General features: G+C 43.3%; 1 protein-coding gene across 2 annotated transcripts in view; it reads right to left on the bottom strand.

Annotated features, from left to right (window-relative positions):
* LOC111237772 (netrin receptor UNC5C-like) overlaps positions 1-20,048 on the bottom strand; it is a 111,954-nt gene extending 91,906 nt beyond the window's left edge. For both annotated transcript variants that reach the window (XM_022766998.1, XM_022766999.1), the window contains exon 1: positions 19,545-20,048. In XM_022766998.1, the coding sequence (XP_022622719.1) occupies positions 19,545-19,662 (118 nt within the window). In that variant the 5' untranslated portion in view covers positions 19,663-20,048. The remainder of the gene's footprint in view (positions 1-19,544) is intronic.
* Between the last annotated feature and the right edge of the window lie 2,774 nt (positions 20,049-22,822).

Genomic DNA, 22,822 nt, shown 5'->3' with positions numbered 1-22,822 from the left:
GTTTTTTCCACAAGTTCGGAAAAAGAAAAGCTCTTCTTTGAATTGATGTTCATGGCAAGCGGCAAAAGCAGTAACAACTGCATTTAATGACACTCTGGAAATGTTTTTAATGTATTTGATCAGGTCCATCCTTTGCTGAGCAAAACCTGCTCAAATTCACTCTCGAACATCTCGCAAAATGCCCCTAAAAAAAGTTACAAGAAGAGTGTTGACCTCCAACACTCTCTATGGAGCCTCTTACCATATCTGAGAAGTCATATAGCCAGAATCCCTCTCTCTCTCTTCTTATCTTCAAGGTTTTTTCAACCAAAATACACACATTTTAGTAGAAATATCATGGCGCACAACTACACAAAATCCAAGCAACTGGAGGGAGATGGGTTTCTTGAAAAGGCAGGTGGGCCGAAGCTTTATTAAAAGCCTGGATGGCTTAAAGAAAAGTTAAAGTTTTGTATCAGGAGAAGAGCTTCTTCTCTAAATTCCAGTTCACTAGATACAACTCTTCATCTTCTCGTCATCTTCATTGGGTTAGTCATCCGGCTGAGGCTTGACCACACGGACGTCATTCAACGGAGGCCGGGGGGGACCAAAAAAAACAGCTGATTTAATGGCCCAACATCCACGTGGCAGAGAGACAGAGGAGGCAGGCAGAGAGGCACCAACACAAGCCATGCTGCAACTGCCCACATCCTTAGCTCGACCCATCACCTAAACACAGACTCGTGCTCCAGGGGAAATGACTGGATGCATTTAGCTCTCCGCATCACAGAGTGCTATTCATCTTGAGGAAATAGCATGCTCTGTGAGATGTGTTTAAGTTGTGCGCGTCAGAGGAGACAGAGGTAATGTCCTAACCACTGGCCTCTTGTTGGTTTTGAAGGGAAGTCAGTGGAAACAAAACTACTGGAAAGAGCTTGAATGAATTTGAGGCATGCATCTACTCCTTAGTTTAGATTCTCAATTTAGTGAACTGGTGTATGATTGAGAAGCACGAACCCCAGGTCAGTGTCATCATTGCACTTTAATATTATCTCATAATTGCACGCAGAAAGCCACAACCCCGAGGAGAGATCTTCACCTCTGTCAACTACTGTCAACCTCTATAAACGTCTCTCTGCCCACAGCGGCATAATGTGGCCGTATTACTGGAGAGCCGATGCTAATTAATGCTAACAGGTCCATCGCGGCGTGCCCAGAGTAAACAAAGATTAAGTTCAGAGAATTTATGTTCCACCAGCCTGACACACATCTGGAAACATCATTTGTCAGAGTAAATCACAGACAATTCTTTTCACACATACAGCGTTACAGAAACACATGTTTGATATAACCGTCTGCTTTTGTAAGCTGTTGAAAAGTACGGAGTAAAATTTGAAAAAAAAAAAAAAAAAAGTCACATGGAAACACTGACTTCATGTATTTCTTTCACACACAGCTGGGCATGTTTTGCTGACTATGTCACCAAAATTAGCAGTGATGTCAATGATGGATGTCCCTCGGCGAGGCCCGCACTTCAGAACTCCCCTTCAGAGGACTGTGAGTGCTTCAACGTTCGTCTGGAACAGACTTCATTTATAGCCTGACTCTTTAAGAACACACATCGAGACGCAGGACGCTTTTAAGAGATTCTGAAATTCCTTTCATGTCAAAGAAATGACATGAGTGGTGGAGCAAAAGGAGGAAGTATTTAATGAGAACAAATGAAAAAAAAGAAAAGAAAAATGAGTGGGTATTTAAGAAATCCACTGTCTTATGTGTCCCGACTTGTGACCGACTCAACTCTTCACTACGCTCGGCTCAATATCCTTTCATTTCTCTGGTGTTTACAATGTAATTTCTTCACAGGACTTAACAAGATCTTTTGGGCTACTGGGAAAATGCTGAATGAACGACTCTCGCTGAATCTGTTGCTCTCTATTTTTCACTCAATCCATGTGACAAGTCCCTCCTCGTCCTTTTTACACTCTCTCTTTCTTTCTTGCTAAAGTGCCATTTCTTTGTGAATGGGCACAAAAAGCTCCCCCCAAAATAAAAAAAAAAATGAAAAAAATTTTTTAAAAAAACTGTGAAAACTAAAGAGAGAGTGACAGAGAGAGAAAGACTGCATACGTGTGTGTTCTTGGTAAGCTCCTCAGAGGTGGGTGACGGCTGTGAAAGGCCACATTGTTGATGTCAAGGCCAGTCAGCATCAAAGGGCTGATTCAGGTTGTGAGAGGAGACTCGCTTGCTCTGTCTCTCTCTCTCTCTCTCTCTCTCTCTCCCTCTACACACACACACACACACACACACACATGCACGCGCACACTGTTCCCCTCAGCCCCCCCTGAAGAACCCAAAGAACATCATGGTTTACTGGCTCCTCTTTCGCAGCCAAAGAACAATATTTGGAATTGGCGTGTAAACTCAGAGTGAGGTCAAGGGGCGACCGGTAACATGGTTCAGTAGGTGTGAGTGAAAAATAAAGCGAGTTATTCCTTATTCCCTGGACTTTACTGAAATATCTCCCATGGCTCAAACATATCATTCATGAATGACGTGTTGTTCATTTTAAGAGAACTACTTCAATTCTCTTCTCCAATTCCCCACTCACACTAACCTCACATCAACTCTGCATGATTGCATATGGCTGTGTTTGGGTATGTAAATGATATTGTTCACAAAATCCTTATGCGTCACTTCTCCATTCCGTTCAAACCAAGGAGTTGGGAAAAACCGCAGGGCTTATTGAGAGCTTTAATTACACCCACCAAAGCGCATTATACTGGTGACTTCTGTGTGTGTGTGTGTGTGTGTGTGTGTGTGTGTGTGTGTGTGTGAGTGCACGTTTCGAAGTGTGCATGTGTGTGTATGGGGGTATTAGTGTATGAATTAGTAAAGTTAGACACCAGGAGCTGTGCCACCGTGTCAGGATGAGATTTAACGAGCTTTAATAACGAGCTTTAATGAGCTTAATTAGGAATCCATGCGATCCCCATGGAAACGCCTCAACCCCACGGAACCCGGCTCCGGGTCTGAGGAACTTTCAATTGGATTACTGTGGCTAATGTCACTCAGACACAACAGTCAAAACAAACAGAGCGCTAGAGGAGAGGAGGGCGAGGAGGGGATGAGGTGGGATGAATGGGAGAATCGGGGGGGGGGGGGACCTTTGGCAGTGGGGCAGTACCTGCTGAGGGATGATGGGAGGAGGAAGGAGGAGGGATAACCAGCAGAACCAGTAGGATTAGTGTCGCTCAGAGATTTGGCTTGTGCACAGGAGAGACATGAGGACAAGTCCCTACATCCACACCTTTTTCACTCCGATGATAATTGTGCTTCCAAACCTAATTAACCCCTTCGCAAGCGCACATGTATTTTTGACTTCTATTCCTCATTTCTTTTGCCTTTCCTATATTTTCACCCAGTAGGTGGATTTTCGCTAACCTACATAGTGAAAAAAAGTTCAAAAAGATTTGAAAGAAATCCCAAATAAAAGCTTTTGCACTCGACAGGGGTGGAAAAGTTGATGTATTTATAGGGAAAATAGAGCGAACATGCACAAAAGGAGATGGGAATGGATTTTTGAGACGACTGACAATATCTTTTTCTTGTTTAATTTGCAGGGGTGTGGATGCACGTTGTTATATTTGAGGGGGGAGGGAGCGGTACATTCTTGCCACCCAGCATTACACGGCAGCATTACTAAAAGTAAAAAAAAATAATAAAAAAAAAAACATGCTAGGTGTAGAGAGGAAAATAATTCAGTCATCAAAGTTTCAAAAGCGCTATACTAGATGGGAAAAAGCTATGAAATACCATAAACCAAGAATTACAGATGAGTTACAGGTGTATTTTTTTGATAATGTAATTTTGTTGCACTCAGTTGATGGAAATGCACATTTTCTTTTTGCCAACTTTTGGAACTTTGCTTAAAACCGCTGCAGCACTTCAAGGCGTAGCTCATGTCTTTCAACCCTCCGTCTGTCTCTTCAAGATCAGTTTGCCTCGCGGTCACCACAGGGAGGTTCTGTAAAGTGCAGCCCGACAATGACGGAGTGACCTTTCAGATAAGCATGATAAAGCTGCCCATCCCAGCTCTTCCCTCTTCCTCCCCTGTTGTGTGCACCACACACACACACACACACATATACACACACACACACACACACACAAATGCGAGCGTGCACAGACACAGAGGTGCACACACGCACAGACATATCTGATGACCTACTCTCTGACAAGTCCTCCCTTAGGGACTTTCTTTACACATGCGCACACGCACGCACACACACACACACACACACACACACACACACACACACACACACACACACACACACACACGCATACAAACTAGACCTCTTCTCAGGCATATATGATCATGGGGCGTCATCTGGCAGGTAGGGTATCACTGGACCCTGGGAGCTGGGAATATAGGGGGATGGGAGTGACTTAAGTGGTTACAGGGAGGTCACGAAAGTCTCTCGGACGACAGAGTGCATCTACACATGCGGGGAGGTCATCTTTCACCATCTATCTGCTGGATTCTCCCATGCCTGTAGCAAGTCCCTTCATGGTCCCGCTATATATAGTTCCCCTCGCTTCCCTGGATTCTTTGTGATGTCCTGCTGCGGTGGAAAGAGTCTGAGGCTCATCATTATAAATCAGCATGTTAGAAGGAATAAAATTTTAAACAGCTTCTCCCTGGATTCAGACTGAAGTCTCCATTAGTGAGGCCAGAGCAAATGGTTGCTTGCATGGCAACACAAAGCAAATCAACACAACAAGCCCTTTTAATCACCCTCTCCGTCCTTTTGTTCTCCTCTCCTCTCTCCCTCACAAAGTCCAGTGAAGACTCTAAGGAGGAAAACTGTCACAGGTATGCGTTTTTACTACACTCGTGCGAGCAAATATATTGTTCATTACATCTACATCTCCTGAGCCCTCACCCCTTATCTGCTGCGTAATGTGAAAATACTTCACAGGGATATATTTTTCTAACCTTGCATACGTCGGCATAGGTCAAGGGAGATTAGTGGGGAGGAGAGAAGGAGAGTGAAACATCATCATATCACGTTGTGGTCTCTGGCAAAGGGGCAGGGCTGCTGACAGAGTACACAGATAGCGGGGATATGGGAAAGGCAGAAACATAAACAGGGCCACACAGCAGGAGTGCCCAGAAAGGCACTGATTGGAAGACAAAGAGTCAGATACAAAACAGTTCGACAACAGAGCTTTAAAAACAAAAGAAGATGCAGTGCAATATGCCAATTTCACACACACACACACACACACACACACACACACACACACACACACACACACACACACAGACTATGAATTCATTTCATGTCAGCCTTGAGGGAGAGCTGAACTACTCGCCTCATCATCCTCCTTCTCGATCGCTCTGTTCTTGGCCTGCTGCACGCCTCCGGGGCCAGCGAAGGCAGCGATTAACGACAACAGGGAGAGTGTGCATAAGTGTGTAAGTGTGTGTAAGGCCTGATCGTTAGAGCGGCCAACTTGTGTAATACAATTACAGAGGCTGCAGAGAAACTGCTAATGTGCACGCAGGCAGCTCTGTCAGATGGATCAGGTATTGAGTTTTCTATGCTTAATTCACTTTCCAGCACACACATGGGTGCATTAGTTAGATTAGAGTAGCGGGGAGGGGGGGCAGGATGGGAGGTGGGGTTGGTCTACCGCCGAGCCGGGCAGATTTGTTTAGTGGTGGCTGTCAATTACAACCCTGACCCTTGCACTAAATGGCTGCTCATCCAGTGGAAAAAAAAGACGGACGGTAGACAAAAGCCAGACGAAATTGGTAAAGACATGTCCATTTGCTGCAGAAGATAACAAGTGGCATGTTGTGGAGTAAACAATGGTCAAAACACTGTACGTAATGCTGCACCAATAAAACAGAGTGCAGGGGCCCTGAGAAAGCAATGTGACCATCAGTAAGATTAGTGGGGGGCAATGTTATCACTTGAATGCCGCAGTAATGGGACGGTACAAGGCCAGCGGTGGATGGGTACTTAAAAATATGAAATGGAAAACAAATGATTCGATTTGCCCTTTTTAAAAGTCTCGTGCAGTTTAAGAGACTGATTGTGGATACAATCACTCATAACCACTTTCCCCTTTTACTCTGTATGGATTGGATTGTGCTACATAAAGAGGGAATTTTACAAATAAGACCATATAAAACCCAGGTTTTTCATACTCTAATATTACAATAAGTATGGCAGTACTTTACTTTATTGTCATTTTGATATATCTTTAAATATATTCCTTTTAGAAAACCAGAAAAACTTGTTCTGTAATTAGATTTCTTTAGAACTTGTGCATATTATATAAAAATGATAAACAATTCATAGGCTAATCAAACAGATTTCAAATTATTTTGTAGACTGAAAAAACTATTGTATTGAATTTTATTTTTATGACACACTGTGGATCAAACACAAATCTGCATATGACCTATATTATTTTTACAAAGAAAAAAAAAAGCTAAAGTAAGCACTGACTGTATTGCAGATATTGCTGGAGAGTAGATGCTAGAGAAACAGAAATACACATTCATCTGCGTATCCTTGGGTCTATGCAAGAGCCATTGTAGCTGTTTTTCCACTCAAGCTGGAGCCGCTCATCTCAAGGGAACTGGACTCAGGACGACACAATCGTGACGCTTGATAGAAAATCATCAGAACTCTCTTCAAGAGATGATAAATAAATTAAATCTCACAGCAGCTCTTTTTTTTTCCCTCCAGTAGCTAAATGAGCAGCAGGAGGGGGCTGCAGTTTCCACAGTAAACACCTCCCTCCCATGTAAACACATATAATCACAACAAGATGGCCAACGCGGCTCGGCTTGTAATTGTATCACTGAAGTGCGATGAGTGAGTTTTGGGGGGGGGGCATTACTGCTGTTTGCAGCTGATTGAATTAAAACGTCTGCTTCACTCCCGAGAGACCACCCCGGTACAAAGGACATAGATGTCTGCGTGTAACTGGGGCCACGCAGTAACAAATAATCTTGTAAGCCTTTACAGAAAAACTCTTTGTAGGCTCTGACAGGATTTTTATATATTTTTTTTTTTCTCCCCGTCTGACAACCAGCTTCTTCTGACAAAGTGAGAGAGGAGGGCCAAAGGGAAAGAAGAATAGAAATGAAGAGTAAAGTTGGATGTGACAGGCTGCACCGAGAAAACCTTTTAACCACCGATAGATAGATAGACAGCTACATCCCCTCATTGTGACACATCCATCAAAGCGCTGATCACTTTTGTCCTCCCACTCGTCCAGTCCTTGTTAAATGCCCGTGTGTGTCAGAACTGCTCTGACCAATCCATCTGAGTCCATGACCACTGGCTTCAGACAGAACAGCGTGTTAAAGGAGCGACCGCTGACACTCCTTGGAGTTGACATGCCCCCGTTGAAATTCCCGAGACAGTATACTGCATTCTGTCAAGTTCTTATTAAAACAAACTCTGGCAACGGGACGAGAATGGAAGCTACAGTGTAAATATTCCAGCTTGAGTTTCTCATGCCCTCGCGCTCAAATTCAATCAATGTGGATACAACTGCCAACAAGAAAAATGGCAGTCAAAACCAAAACCAGGTTGTGCTGGTATCTGGTGTTCCACAGAAAAGCAACACAATAAGGTTCGGGTTACCCTGCCAAATCCCCCCCCCCCTCCCAAAAAAAATTGCACGGGGATGGAAATACGTATGTCAGTTGGTAATGCTCAAAGCTGTCCAATCCTTAAAACATCGGTGTGTTCAACATTGTTGTATTTGTTTACCAGATCCTTGCCTCTTTTTCCATGAACAAAAAAAGCCACACAAAGCAGCCCCGGAATAGCTGTGGGTTAATGTGCCTCAATTGTGGATGCTCTCAGCCTGTTCATCCTGTGGGTAAAAGCCACGCAGCTTAGGAGTGGCTCTACTATCCCTGTCTCATTTCATTCTCTTCTCAACCCCCCCACCACCCACCACCACCACCACCACCACCACCTCCCTTCTCCTACTCTTCCTCTGGCCGGTATCATTGCTTTTGTTGGCGAGTCTTGTGCTAGAGCAGGCTGCTAAATAAAACATTTGGCATGGAAGAACAGCGATAACGAAAAAAAAAAAAAAAAAAAAAATGTGGCTAGCAGAAAGCGAGTAAGTCTTTGCAGACTTGTGAAAACAAAAATACCATGATTTAGTAACGGGCAGCTTTCTCCATTCGAGGGGTATGTGTGCAGTCGGATTTAAACAAGCAGCTACTGAAAGAAACTCATCAGGAGGTATGATTTACCAGTGTACTGCTCCTTCCTTTACACAGCGGAGGTTACCCTGTGTTGCCCTCCCCTCCTCCCGCCCTCCACCTCCCCCGTCTCTCCAGTGTAACCCCCCCTCTGCTTTTTACCTGACAGATCAGCTTACCTCACGTCAGCCTAAAAAACCATGGGAACCCCTATGCATGGTGTGTCACCACTGAATTATCGGTTTCCGCTGCACATGCTCCAGCATATCTGCAGCAAGCCATTATGGTGTATCAGTTTACAGCCAGTGTGCTGATTCCAGTGCAGCTGGTGTACTGTATGGGGTCATAGTTTATAGAGGTCTGGAATTAGAGAAACAAGCCTGTCATCTTACTAAGCTTGCTCATTTTTTCCAAGCTGCGATCTCGCTTCTCCGTCGGCTTGACTGGAGGGAGAGCAGCGCTAGAAAATCTTCCACTGTGTTAACAGCGATACTCCCCCTGGTCAGCGTAATCCCAATAAATTCCTGATACAACTAATAAAAAGAATACACATGCGCAAATACTAATCATTTAACATGATCCCTATTAATAATGGCAGCGAATTCCTCAGCTTGAAAAGGTATTTGCGAAAGCAGAAATTGATCCTTCGCGTTGGGGGAAGTACTGAGGGCTTGTTCTAATCTGCAGGCAGCTCAGTGAGGTCTAATAGTGGCGTACATGCCACGGTAAGTGTCTGTACCAATATTGTGGGTTCCATGCCTGAACAGATTGGGAGCCTGTGGAGGTTAAACAGCAAACAAGAGCTGTGTTTACGGGAGAAATTTCGAGCAAGAATGCTCATCTGTATACAAAATAGGGCCAATTCAAACATTTGACCTGGTTTAGGAAAAACTTTTCTCTCTCTCTCTCTCATTTCAGAGCAATCATGACAACAACATCCATTATTCACCCTCTGCCTACTGTTTGGTTAACTCCTTGAAAGGGGCAAACGCACAGCTGGAAGCTCCCCCCTCTGCCGCCAATCCCTTCCACAACTTGTGGGAGGATTTGCATTTATTGCACTGTACATCTTTCCTAATGTATTAAAGTAAGTAACACGTTTCAGCCGATGAGGACGTGCCCGCGTCGTGATACGGAAACATTATGAATGCGAGGGCAGCTATACTTGACTTTCCTCAATCCTTTTGTGTTAGAACATCGTGTAGGACAAGCAGGGACTGACACTTTGAGCTCATTAATAATTCTGACATTTACAGCAGTGAACTTTCTGAGCGGCACAGGCTGCTTTCTGCCATCATCAACCTCATCTCCATAGTATTCGTTAACTGTAGAATGCATACAAATCAAAAGACAACACAGCCACTTATTCTCTGCATGGAAGCTCCTAATTTGGCAGATTTTCGCGGCGCTTTTTGGATTCCCTGACAGATTCCCGAAGAGGAAGAGAAAAATACATTCCAGTTCGTCTTCCCTGGCAAGCACACAAACTGTAGCAGCTTCGACAGTGTGCTTTACATGTTAGGAGTCATAAAGTAACCCGTCACTGTGGGGCTTCTGTCTGGGCCCCATTTAAATTAGACCCATTGAGCTTGCCCCAGTTAAACACTGTCTGCCAGTACTTAGGTCACCGGGGACTGATTTTGGAGATATGGCACACACAGACACACACGCACAGGCTCACAAACGCACGCTGTACAAACACAGGAAAGTGCTGACACCCAACAGCAATCTCGAGTTGCAAACTATTACCGGACTCGCAGTAACAAAACCCAAAACGAAAGAAAAGGAGGTCACGCAGTAGGGTGTATATGGGTTGGTGGCGGGGTGTTTGGCGGTGGTGATGGCGGTGGGGTTGGGTGCTTAACTCTGACTGTGGAAAAACTAAATGTTTTCCAGGATGCTGCTGATGAATTCCACAGTGTTTGCTGAGACTTGTACAGAGTAATTACACACACACACACACACACACAAACACACACACACACACACACATAAAAAGGGACAAAAACACTCATTCATCACATGCATGCAACAGTCAAGCAACGGCATATTTCTTTAAACATCCCTGACTCTTAGAACACATTTTGACTCTTCTCTGCTCCTGTCAAAGGGAGTACGTGGAGGGTTATGGGGGGGATTAATCATACAACAGTGCATACCAATTGTGAAGCTTTAATTTAGCACCTCATTTAACTCAGTAAAAACAACAACTTTACAGGCTGGCATTCTGACACACATTTAATTCTGCCCTCTGGTAATGGCCTGCTCTGTTTAAAAGTCTGTTTGGCAGCTCTGTAGATAACAGATGGAAGAAAAATGAAGGGAATTATGAGAAAGATTGATTTCCTGGGGATGAATGGTCTGGTATTCACACAGATTTATCTGAAACAGACTTTCTCAGACTCTGTTATTATTGAATAAACACACACACCCGCACACACACACCACTCCGCCGCCATACGCACAGAGGAGACGCACACAGCACGCACGTATACACAACATTATGCTCATGCAGAAAGCTAAGAAAACAGAAGCACACTGAATTATGTGAGTCAGAATGAAAATATTCTACGAAGTGATAAGAGGAGAGAGAGTGTGGACTGTTAAGGACACAGCAGCACGGAGTTTCTTTTCAAAAGAATATAACCTCTCATTCCCCAGATCTCACTGAATGAATCTACGGTGGAAATAATTATTTCTTACAAAATAAGCACAAATGTGGTGTCGTTGAACCACCCGCCGTTTCTCGTGCCCTTTCTTCTAGTAAAAAATTTATTCCTTTAGAAGAACAAGAACCAGCATTGTCCTTTTAGGCGTCCCAAGCCCATCTTTAAGGAACAGTAATGTAAACCAGAGGCTATAACTTCTCTTGTGGCATCTCAAAGCAGACACAGGAATGGAGAAAAAAAAAAAAAAAGAGAGAGAGAGAGAATGAAGGAGGAGGGGGGTCGGGCGGATAAAAAGTCCCTCATTTGAGCCCCATAAAAAGACAAGGAGGAACAAACATTTATCTGTGGCAAGGCGTTCACTGGATGCTTTAAGAGCACAGAAATAACAGAGAGCAAGATGCTGATAAAGTGGAGACAGGAAATGGGGAGCGTGGGTCTCCTGCTCTCATGTTTCAGCCGGGACCAGTGCTCCCATACCCCCCCCACCCCACCCCACCCCCCACCTCCACCACCACCCCACCTCCCTTCCTCCTCACCCCTCTCTCTGTTCTGCTGACATACATAGACCACAACCCTCTCCAACCAGACATTAGGGCAGCGTCTGGAAACCACCACTCCTCTGCACAATGCAGAGATGTGACACGTTCGACAACAAAATGAAGCGAACGTTTCAGTCTGCAGGTATATAAAATGTGTGGATCTATCCACTTGAGGGCTTAGCAAAATACGCGGCAGCTCGGCAAATGACTTATTACAGATGAATATTGTTCCTATTCTTCGGGAAGGCTTTCATAGATTTGCTTTAGTCCCATTCCACTGGTGAAGCTCCGGCTCTGAGCACAAGACAGGGCAAAGCCAGGATTAAGGGTTTAGCTTTGTCAATCAGAGACAGAATAGAGGGAGAGACAGCAGCTGGATTTCCATTCTGGAGAGCGTGCTGGATTTCCATAGAGACATGAAAATTCAGGTGATTGCCAAAGCCTCCACGCTGCGTGTGTGACTCAGGTGTTATGAGTCACCGCTGATATCATCTCGCTCATTACCGCCTCAGTGGTATGTTGGCCTTTCTCATCAGACCTGAACATATAGCCTGGCTTTAACATCAAAGGTGCCCCGGCGGCGACAGAGCAGAGGACTGAAAGAGCACCTTGAAATTATGATATTTGTGCTCAAGACTGTTTTTAGAACTCTGTGTCTGAATGATCCAATCGTCTATTAAAGATATAATGTCTTAATTTAAAGGATACGCTTGTTTTTTGGGGGAATTTTTACCTCCAACTAATAAATTGTGGATGCTGTCTTCATGGCTCTGTGTGCAGTTGGAAGGTATGTGACTTACAATACAGTATGTAGGTGAGATTAACTTTGAAACACTCATTTTGTGGACATCTATGGGATCAATTACATACAATGACAATAAAATTGTTCTGAAAATACTGTTTACAACACTGGCTGTAAGCAGAGTCAGGACGTGGTTCAGATGTTTGATGTACAGTCGTTTAAATTCTTAGTAAATTTTTAAGCTTAAATTGTAAATTATAAAAAGGTTTTAGTTTTGTTTGGACCAGGGAACCATTTTGCAGGAATTTCAAGTTAAAAAAGTTTCCCTTACTTCGACCACTACTGCTTCTTGGTCCCACTGAAATCCAACAGCTGAGTTAAGCTAGGATTATCTCACACCTTCACACCGCATGCAGGGCGTGCTCGGCCTAAATTTTCGGGGGTACTGTCGGGAGATTCTCCCCACATCTAGCTGCGCCACGTTAGGTCTGTGCTTGCTATGTAGTAGTTACCGAGGCTGGTCCGTGCGCCACGCTGGGCCGGGGAACCAACACTGCAGGGAACACTGTTAAAGGACATCGGGGAAATAACAGCATTCCCACTGACTCTGCCTTTTACTGCTCATCAGCACTTTGAGCTTTTTATAGTGTCTGTGTGCATACATAAGAGTACCAGCATTGCAGCAGCATCTCAAATCCCCCATAACTCTGTCTATTTTGCACCCTAATCCTCTTTACTAGGTAGAATAGCATGTATGGCAACAGGACAGGACATTCATTTATGCTGTGCCCACAGACGGTTACATCAGCTAAATTAAGGCAAAATGCTGATGTTTATCACACAATTACGTAACGAACATGAAGAAAAGCAGATAAGCGATATTACCAAATTATCAGGAAGAGTAATCATAAATGCAAAACAACAAGTCGCCAAATTAAACCTCCTTTTAGTCACTCCTATTTACCTGCGTTTGCAATGACATGTCCCTGACTGATTTCGTGTTAGGAACACAAAAATGCAGGAGGACATTAGCGGTTGAGCACCGGGGGGGAGGCCATGATGCCAAATTAAAGGGCAGGAGTGGAGTGTGTACTTATACTCACTCATGATGTGCTCTGTCAGCCCTGCTGCTTATAATGGCATGAGAAGGGCCACTTAACTCGTAATCACTGCCCCCCCCCACCCCCTTGGCTCTGTCCCTTCCTCTTCTAGCACCCCACCCCCCCACCACCCCCATGGATTTTCTGACTGTCGACTCTGATCTCTAATCAGAAATGAACTGTAGATCAAGAGCAGGGACAGTGGTCCACACCCCCTTTCCCCCTTGGCTGGGATCCTGTAATCACAGGGCTCTTTGCTTGTGAGAGGCCAACAAGCCTTTGAATGACAAATGACTGTACCTCTAATGCATCAGCCGCCTCAACTTTGAAGAGCCATTTTCTGGCCGAGGGGATATCACAGGTAGGAAATCAGGTCACCACCACCACCATCATCATCATCTTTACGATCATTATGCCTCATCCAGTGGTGTACTTGTAAGTGGGACTTTTTTTTTTTCTTTTTTTTCTTTTTTAAATATAATTATTTTTCATTTGCTGTCTATAGCCCAGAAAGCAAAACTTGCAAATATATGTCATAGTAATTTAAGCCCTGTGGTGCACTTTGACTTACCCTACTCTCACAGAAACTCTAAGCAAACATACACACACACACTGTCTAGATGGTGCAGTATATGTTGCGTAGACACACAGGTCAGCCATTCTGGCAGAGACCTGCCCGTCAAGTGTTGCTACTTGTGCTGAGCTCTGCTAATGGACTGCTAATAGAAGTGAATGTTGCACTGTGAAGCTCCCCTGTAGTCGAGAGTGTCACACAGGGTGATTAATGACACACTCTCCTTTTCTCCCCCCGTCCGTCCCTGTCCTCGCTCCATATCTCGCTTTCACTCTTCCCCCTCTCTCTCTCCCTCTCTCTCTCTCTTTCCACTTCTACCTTCAGCCCACTCTCCTCTCCACTAATCTTTCTGTCCCATTTGTTTCTTTTGTGTCCTTGCGATCACCCTTTTCTCACTATTACTATTGCACTTCTTTTCATGCTTTTACGTCTTCCTCTCTGGAGGGAAGGAAAGATTACAGCACACGGGGAAACTGAAATCATTATAACACTCCCCAAAGCTCCAGTTTATGTGTAAAACTCACTTCAAAATGCCTGAAACCTCCAACGAAAACTTTGAGCTTTACATTACCGGAACAGTCATTCATTCACTACGCTGGTCAGAGAGCATAAACACGCAGAATAAACACGGAAATTGCTTGGGTGAACCAGCAGGGCACCTAAACATCAGGAGCGGCGTTGACAGCGAGATAATATCTTCTGTATTGTTACCGGGAGGTTTAACAACCTGCAGAGGAGTTTACACTCTGTCATTACACACAAATTAAATATAATGGCTTCTGGGTGCTCATTAGATTACGTATGTTTAAATTTGACTGATTTTAGGCAAAATGGATTAAATCAGACTCAGATATGATACAAGGATTCAGGATTTCCCCACCAGGGTTTCATCCTGACAGTGAGGAGAGGGATCTGAAAGAGCATTTAGAACACCGTGGAGACAGAGAAGGTATAACTAAACCGTTAAATAAATTAATTTAGAAATAAAAAAAAAAGACTCAAGACTCTGGACTCATGACTTCAGCATATCTAAAATCCTGGCTGCAATGACACTGACAGTATTTGCTCCCACTAGCACAGCAGACATTTCCTCACACACCCGAGCCCTAAAATAGCACAGTGTATATTTTTTGCTTTCATAACAATAGTATATGGCATCAAGTGGAGCAGGGAAGCAAACTCAGCAGCCACTTTTCACAGTAATTATCACTCACTACCACGCTCCGTCTGTGGCTCCGCTAGCGACCAGCATGCACCTCTGATCCCGCTCAGCACTCTCAGACCATACTGTACACACTGTTTACTTTGCCCTCTTCTTTCACCTGCATGCAGAGGAGCGTGTTACTGAATCTTAATTTCCTTCAATTACATTACATTTGCTTGACTGTAAGTGTGTTGAATTGTCAGCTAGCAGGCGCTGGAAAAGGCTATCATAAGAGGTAATTTATAATTTATAAGTACCACTCCTTACACACAATGTGCTCATTGTGCATATAGGCCCTGTTTATAGAATGACCGCAGCGGTTGTAAAATTAGCGGCCCCCGAGGAGCCAGTTGTCAGGCCACACGGAAGCTTGCTAGAATTATAATGATAGAAATAACATTCGGGTTTTTACCTGCACTGTTAGAGCAGCGCTCAGACCAGTTTGAAAGGGATCATCGTAACAGCAACGTCTCACTGTGCACAGAGTCACAATATTTCAGAGGCCATATATATTAAAGATCCTTCAACTTTTCCCTCCATAAATGATCCTCAGAGGACACATCGTCAGACGGCGGAGAGGCGGCAGAAACAGGAATATGGGGTGAGAGTAAGACAGACGGAGGGAGACATGAGAGCAGCACTGTGGAAAAACTGAACTAATACCAGGAAGGCCAGCACCCATGGGCTGGACCTCATGGGAAAACACTAGGGTGAAAATCTGAACTTATACATATCACCATGAAACTTTCCCAGTTGATGACTTACATTAAGACAATTACTTTCAACATTGGAATTTTTTTTTTTTTGGTTTGAATATGCAAATGAGGCAATATCTAATTAAATATGCACTCATTTGCATACGTTTCCAGAACAGATATTTGAACATTAGATGAAGCCAGGTTCAAAATTCTTGTTTCATTTTGTTGACATTGAAATCACAGGGTTTTTTTTTTTACAGAAGGGATTTGGGATATCTCTTCTTATCACTCCATAGATCAGAAAATACTGTCAGCAGCCGTGAAATAAAAATCATTTTCAGCATGTTTTTAGGAATAAAATGTCATATAAATCAGGCTATGAATGATATACAAACAAACCCCTCTGTAAAACCCTTCAGAATATAGACAGGAATAAAGCTGGAAGGTTTGGTTTGGATATGTCTGGCTCAGAGTATGAAAAGAAAAAAAAAACTCATTTATAAAAAGCGGCCTTTAAACATATGTATTGTAAAATTCCATACATCTTTATTTGAAACCACTATTTACAAGCACAATATCTGACACACAGGAAATGCACATGTTTGGATCCTGTAACACCATGCAGGAGAATGAGAGAGCTCTACAATGACACCTGTGTGTTGTGTTAGAAGGTGATATTGGTGAATTCAGGACAAGTCTATAGACGCAAATATACAAAGTCTTATAAAATAAACACCTAAATGTGCATTTTTGGACATTTTCTTCCCACTAGTCTGAAAGAAGAAATGTTATGGTAGTAAAATAGCCCAAAATCTCAAAATCGGCCAGTGCTTGAAAAAAACATGTTTTTGCCTGCAGTGCCTCACTTTATTATGAATAAAGAGTCCAAAGCCTAACACAGAGATGCACAATAACAACATCAATGTGTATACAATAGGTCTGCCATGAAAATAAAACGAAAAGATAAATAAAGAAATCAATAAAGAAAACCATTTTCTTTTCCACTCATCATGCATTTAACATACAAAACTTTTGATTGGTTCTCCTAATACTGAAAAGAATCTCTAAGGTCTCAATTTGCTGAAGGTTTTCGAAATCCTCCTGAAACCCATTTCTACTTTCCCCTGAAGCAGATTTAATATGTGAAATCAATAAAGAAAATGTAGCTTTCGCCTTGATTTACTGGTCAGTCTGTTTCAGGAATAACCAATCCTAATATTTCAGATCCAAGCATTAGAACTAAAAACAGCCTTTACATTCCTCTTCTTCTTCTTCTTCTTCTTCCCCTCCAGAAAGAAAAAAGTGTTGCAAATATCTAATGCAGTTTTTTTTTTTTCTCCACATGCTCTCCTTTTTAAGAATTCCATGTATTCCCGTAACACTTTGACAACCTCCACATCAACTTTTAAAAAACACCATGCACACAGACACGGACACTGCACATACTGTACAGCCCTGCTGCTGTGCCGGAAGCACCAGAAGTACATCTGTTCTTGCACCGAGGGTTTCCAATCAAGCTGCTGTCACGGAGCTTCTCAGCCACCTCTCTGGCAGCTCCCAGCTTATATCTGTCTCAACCTGTCTCCTTTGTCAAGAGTTCAGCAGGTTAATGAGCACTCTCATTTCCCACCGCTGACGTGCAACGGGATCATGAGAGCCAGTCCTCTCAGAGGCTGAAGTCAGAAAAGTAAAAATAAACTACAGTAGCCGCATGAAATGCATATACAAAATAAAACTCACTAAATATGTTCAAACGACTCCCAAGACAAAATATGCAGGAAGGGAGTGGTGTTACAAGGAGCGCCTGGGTAAGTGAGCCACTTTAATCACCAGTAGTTTCACACTGAAGAAGTGACTCTCCAGCGATTTGGAAATGTGTAGAGCTCATCAGTGCCCAAAAATAGCGGGGCCCATTAATTAGTCTCAAACAATGTTCTCCTGGTGTATCGACTTCTTAATGGACAGAGAAGGACCTTGTTCGTATTCCCATCTAGTCAATGACACAGGGCTCTCTTGGGTTTTGCAATGGGTATTATGTCATCTCACCCTGCCCTTCAGAAACCGGACCTGTGCTGTTTTTCATTCTTCCTCTCCCTCTTTTGCTCATTAACTATGTAGGAGTGAGATGAAGGTCTGGAGCGGCTAGATAAGGTTGCTCAGAGAACCTCATCCCTGTCTAGGTTATGTGCTTGGACCACCAATTTAAGCTTGTGTTACTCTTGCATGAGCAGCAAAGCCTCAACCTTCCCAACCAAAAAAAAAAAAAAAAAAAAAACATATTAGGACATTAAAGAAAAAATCTACCTTAGGTCTTTCCATGTAGACGTCTGTCTGCAACCCCCTCAAAGAAAATCTGCTCACCACCCCCACCCCCCCCCATCTCATCATGTCGTTTCGCCACAGTTCATTCCAGAAGGAGCAGACAGACCACCTACCTTAACTCATACACACTTGGCATCTGACACACATGCACAAACACATCGTGAACATCCACCCTCACCCTCCCAGCTCCCTTTGTTTGACAGACAATCCCACTCAGGAGAGAGCAGATTAAGTAAATGGCTTCAGGTGCTGTGGCATTATCTCAGCGCTCACCAGAACTGACGGCTGTACCGTGGTTTACAGAAAACATCTTTCACTGGACGACTCTTACTCTGAAGGGAAACAGGCTGAAAACACCACACTGACGGTTTCAAAGTTCAACAGAAACGACAGACTTCAACTGATTATATCACCAGCGTTCTGCTGAAAATGAAAATTGCCATTTCCTAAACTTCACCCCTCCATATTTCAAACAGGTTATTCAGTCCTAATAAATACTCCTCTGAGCAAAGGTCAAACACTATAATATCTTACATAGCTTCATTGGAATTTTATACCATTCATTATTAGAGGATGTGCTTATTTCCAATCCATATGTATGTCAAATCAATACTGACCAATAATGAATCATTTTCATCAGCAGCAGCAGCAGCAGCCACAGCAAGTGAATGATTGGAAACTCTGCCTCACATCTGAAGCTAAACGAAAAGCTGGAAGAATTTGAACTTAAAATTGAATTTGGTTCATGAAAATAATTACAGCAAATAATGGTGTAGATGTTAGATTTCACCTGCTACAGCTTTGCCATCCTTTCAGCACAACAATCGTCTTTTTGGAAATATAAAGCAACAGCCTGAACATGGCTTTGATTTCATTTTGATGTGATGTCAGAAACTGTATTTGAAGCACAGCAGCACTTCTTGATTCCCTCCCTCGGAGAAACAGATGTGTTAGGGCCAGCTGTGGTTTATACAACTGAAGTGATCCATATTCAGATTATTGAATGAAACAGTGCCGGTTTTGTTGCCACCTCTGCTCTGGGCATTTAAATATGTTCACCTATCAGCCCGATTTGAAGTAAGCTAAGTCCCAGTACAGCTGCACCTAAAAGACAACGGCTGGTAAACTCTTGACTTTTATTAGTATGTGATGTCAAAAAATTGTCGGAGAAGCGTTCATTTAAACTTTGATAGAGTCATTTCCCTCACATTGCTCTGGGAGTTGTGTTAACCTGCTGCAGGCCTACTTGCTCTGATACAGGCTACAGGCTGGATTTATCCTCTAATCTTTAATAAAGCCCAGAGCCAAAAGGTGGCTCAACTCCATTTCTCAGTCGCGACTGTGAGTAAACTGAGTTCAGGTGGTTCTTCCTGTCCACTCCACCCCTGCTGTAGCTCAGTTCACACAACTTTTACCGAGAGTAAAAAGGCCAAGTTCACAGGTCAAGAATATACATTGAAGTTTACCTTGAGCCACTCCGATATCCACCAGGAGAAAAACCAAAAGCCAGGACACGGTCAGCATCTCCGGGGAGGCTCTCGGCACTCTTCCTCCTTCTCTGTCAGTCTGTGCACCGTACCCCATGATGAGGAGTCAAACTCCGCTCTGAGGCAAGTCCGAGTCACTGAGAAATTGCGCTCAAACACGCTCGTTGTTGCGCGCTGCAGCCAAATTTTCACCCCTCACAACCCCGAGCGCGAAAATATCTTTGCAGGAAATATATCCAGCGCCGTGTTTCTGCAAACATACGAACTGTGACAGTTTATGGAATAAGCGGCGGGTGCATCGCCCTCCGTAAGGGAAGATGTTGCATTAAAATCTGTCTCCGTCCGCTTCTCCCCTGGAAGGCTCACTTGGTTTGTCTAGAAGTGTGGATCCGTGTCTTGATGGCCAATTCATGCTCCGGTCAGTCCCACGCCAAAAAAAAATCTAAGTCCTCCGGCGAGTCCCTCTCTGTCGCACCTTTCACGCGTGCAGGCGAGTGTGTGAGCCGTGTTGTGTGCGTGCGCCGCGCCTCGCGCTCCACTGACGGGACTGAACTAGGGGAGGGAAGGAGCCGTCTCTGCGGGCTACCTTGCTCCTTCAGCCAATCCAAGTGTTCCGGCAAGTGGTGGCGCTGTATCAAAACCTGGCCCGGACAGCAGCAAGGAATGGATGGCGTTTATCACGTGCATGAATGGTGGAAGCTTTTGGGTTCAATGTACTTGACAATGACTGAAGTCAGTGATGCTTCTATGGTAGCTTAAAGTGACCTGTGGCTTTCATTTGGTCTTTCTGTACTAGAGTCAAAATCTGATGTAGTACAGTCTCAACAGATTAATGAATGAATGAAATGAATATTTTGAGGAAGGTGTATTTATTGTATTGATTGTTATATTGATTGCCCTGAAGGTGAAGGAAGTACTGGGATCCTTTCCTCTAGTAAAAGTACCACACAGTAACACAAAGTCCTGCATTCAAACTCCTGCATGAGTAAAAGTACAAAAGCATCATGTACTTAAAGTAGTATGATAGCTCTGCATTCAAATATCCAGTGTCACTGACACATTCTTATACATGATGATTTTTTTGGGTGCGAATACTGATGCATCAGTGCAAAAGCAGCATTTAATGATGGTTACTGGTATTTTAACCATTAGATAAAGTTAAATGCTATAGTCCAGCAGCTCCCCAAAGAAAAGAAAAGAAAAAAATAGGGGTGGGGCTCCTACAAAGGGTCACATGACAAATCTGAAGGGTCACCAGATGACAAATGGGAGAGGAAAGAGAAGGATACACAAATCTTTACTTTTTTTCTTTTCGTTTCCTTGTTTTTTAACTTCTCTCTAATATTTGATTTTCAATTCTTCTTCTTTGAGAGTCATTTTAATAAAACCATCTGTTTAGAGGGGTCAGTCACAAGGAAAAGGAACCAGTATCTATAAAAGCCAAGTACACGTAGTGAAGTAGACAGTAAATATTTTCCTTTGAAATCTCGTGGGGTACAAATATAAAGCAGCAGAAATTGGAAATGCATTTTGTCCAGTACTGTACTGAACAAAATGTTCGTTATATTCCGCCCCTGTGTATGGCAAACAGGTGCTTCCGTTTGCTGGTCACTGCGTGTGTTTTGAGAACATAAATCGTCATTAATTTAGTGCAGGCACTGGAACAGGAAGGCATAATTTATCTGACTGGGCCCTGCACCCGCCCTTGTTTCAGCCACTCTAATTGTTATTTAGAAGTAATAATAGCATGTCTCAAAACCTGATCAATAATGAGTTCAACCTAGCAGACGTACTATCAACCACACAGACACAGACCGACACAAACACACACACGCACGCACGACTTTTGCTTTGCAGGGGGAAATTTGTTCCAGTGATTCCGATAAAAGGCTGATGAGTAATTACAAATGCATGACAGATGTCTAGGCAATGCCCCCGACACTACGTGATTAATGTGAAATATGAGCTTGACACTATCTCTGCACCAAAATGAAACGTGATAACTTAAAATATGAATCTAATTTAGAAGCATGTTATTCTCCTCCCCTCCCCTCCATCGCCGTTTTTTTTTTTTTTAATGTGCGCTTGTGTCAATGGGCAGCTGTCACCTTGCTGGCATTTCAATTACTGGTAGGATATGCAGGAAATTGCTTTTATTCTTGACTCAAACTCTTGCAGGTCAGGAAAGAAAGCCGCAGCTTGGGTCTCCAAATATATACAGTATGTACTGCATATTGTATACATGCACAGTGTGTGGTTGATGAGGTAGGAGCTCCCTTTACTATTTCATGGAAACATGGATTCAACAAGGTGCAGTAAACGCTCCTCAAAGAGGGTCGACCCACGCCGACTCCACAGTGATGCATTCATGCTGCTATCAACACATTCCTCATCATCCCAAAGGTGTTCTGTGTGGTCGAGATACGCAGAGTGGGCGGAAAACTATGGGAGGAAAAAACTGAGGTCGCTGTCGTGGTCTTAAGACAATCTTGAAGCGATGTGTGTGCATGTCAAATGGCGTCTTATCTTGCTGCGCGTATCCATGAAGAACATGAAGAAGTGTGACTGTGAAGGCCACACTGTCACCAGTCTGTCACATCACAAACCAGGATTTCTCAGATCATGCTTTTTTCTTCTTTTTCTTTTTCTTTTTTTTTTTTTTTTGTTATGCTCCTTGGTCTTCCAGTTCTGGTGATGGCTCACATAGCCTCATTTTCTTTGCTGACTGGAGTGGAAAGTGGCGTAGCCCTCTGCAGCTTCAGCCCATCCAATTCAAGGTTAAATGATGTGTGCTTTCTGAGATGTCCTTCTGCACGTTTGTGTTGTACTGCTGTCGGTTATTTTTGGCCTATAAACTCGAACAAGTTTTGCCATTTTCCTTTGACTTGCAGCATGGATTCTGTCTCATTGTGCTGTGAATTGTTCAGTTAAGTAGAAAGACAGAGGAATTACTTTTGGATTCTAACTCATTTCAGCTGATTATGGGCATGCCCTCTTTTAATTCATTTACCTCTCACTGACATTAGACATTTAGAAAGAGTTGAATTTAAAATTTAAAAAACATAACCACTATGCTTTCTGTTGCTTCCAAGAGAATTGCGCTGAATCAATCATATTTCTGTACTGTCTCTTGCTTCCTCTAAAGCTGTTAGGTTTTTAAATTGTGTTTACATTTCTTATTAATTGCATCTCAATGCCAGTGAGCGGCACACTATATGGCAGTTAATGTATCTAGTCTCAAGGAGTGAGAGGTTTTC

This window comes from Seriola dumerili, unplaced genomic scaffold (genome assembly GCF_002260705.1).
Source record: "Seriola dumerili isolate Sdu_G_001 unplaced genomic scaffold, Sdu_1.0 BDQW01001092.1, whole genome shotgun sequence".
NCBI classification, from domain to species: Eukaryota; Metazoa; Chordata; class Actinopteri; order Carangiformes; family Carangidae; genus Seriola; species Seriola dumerili.
The sequence above is the reverse complement of the archived record's forward strand: the minus strand, read 5'-3'. Positions and strand labels throughout refer to the sequence as shown.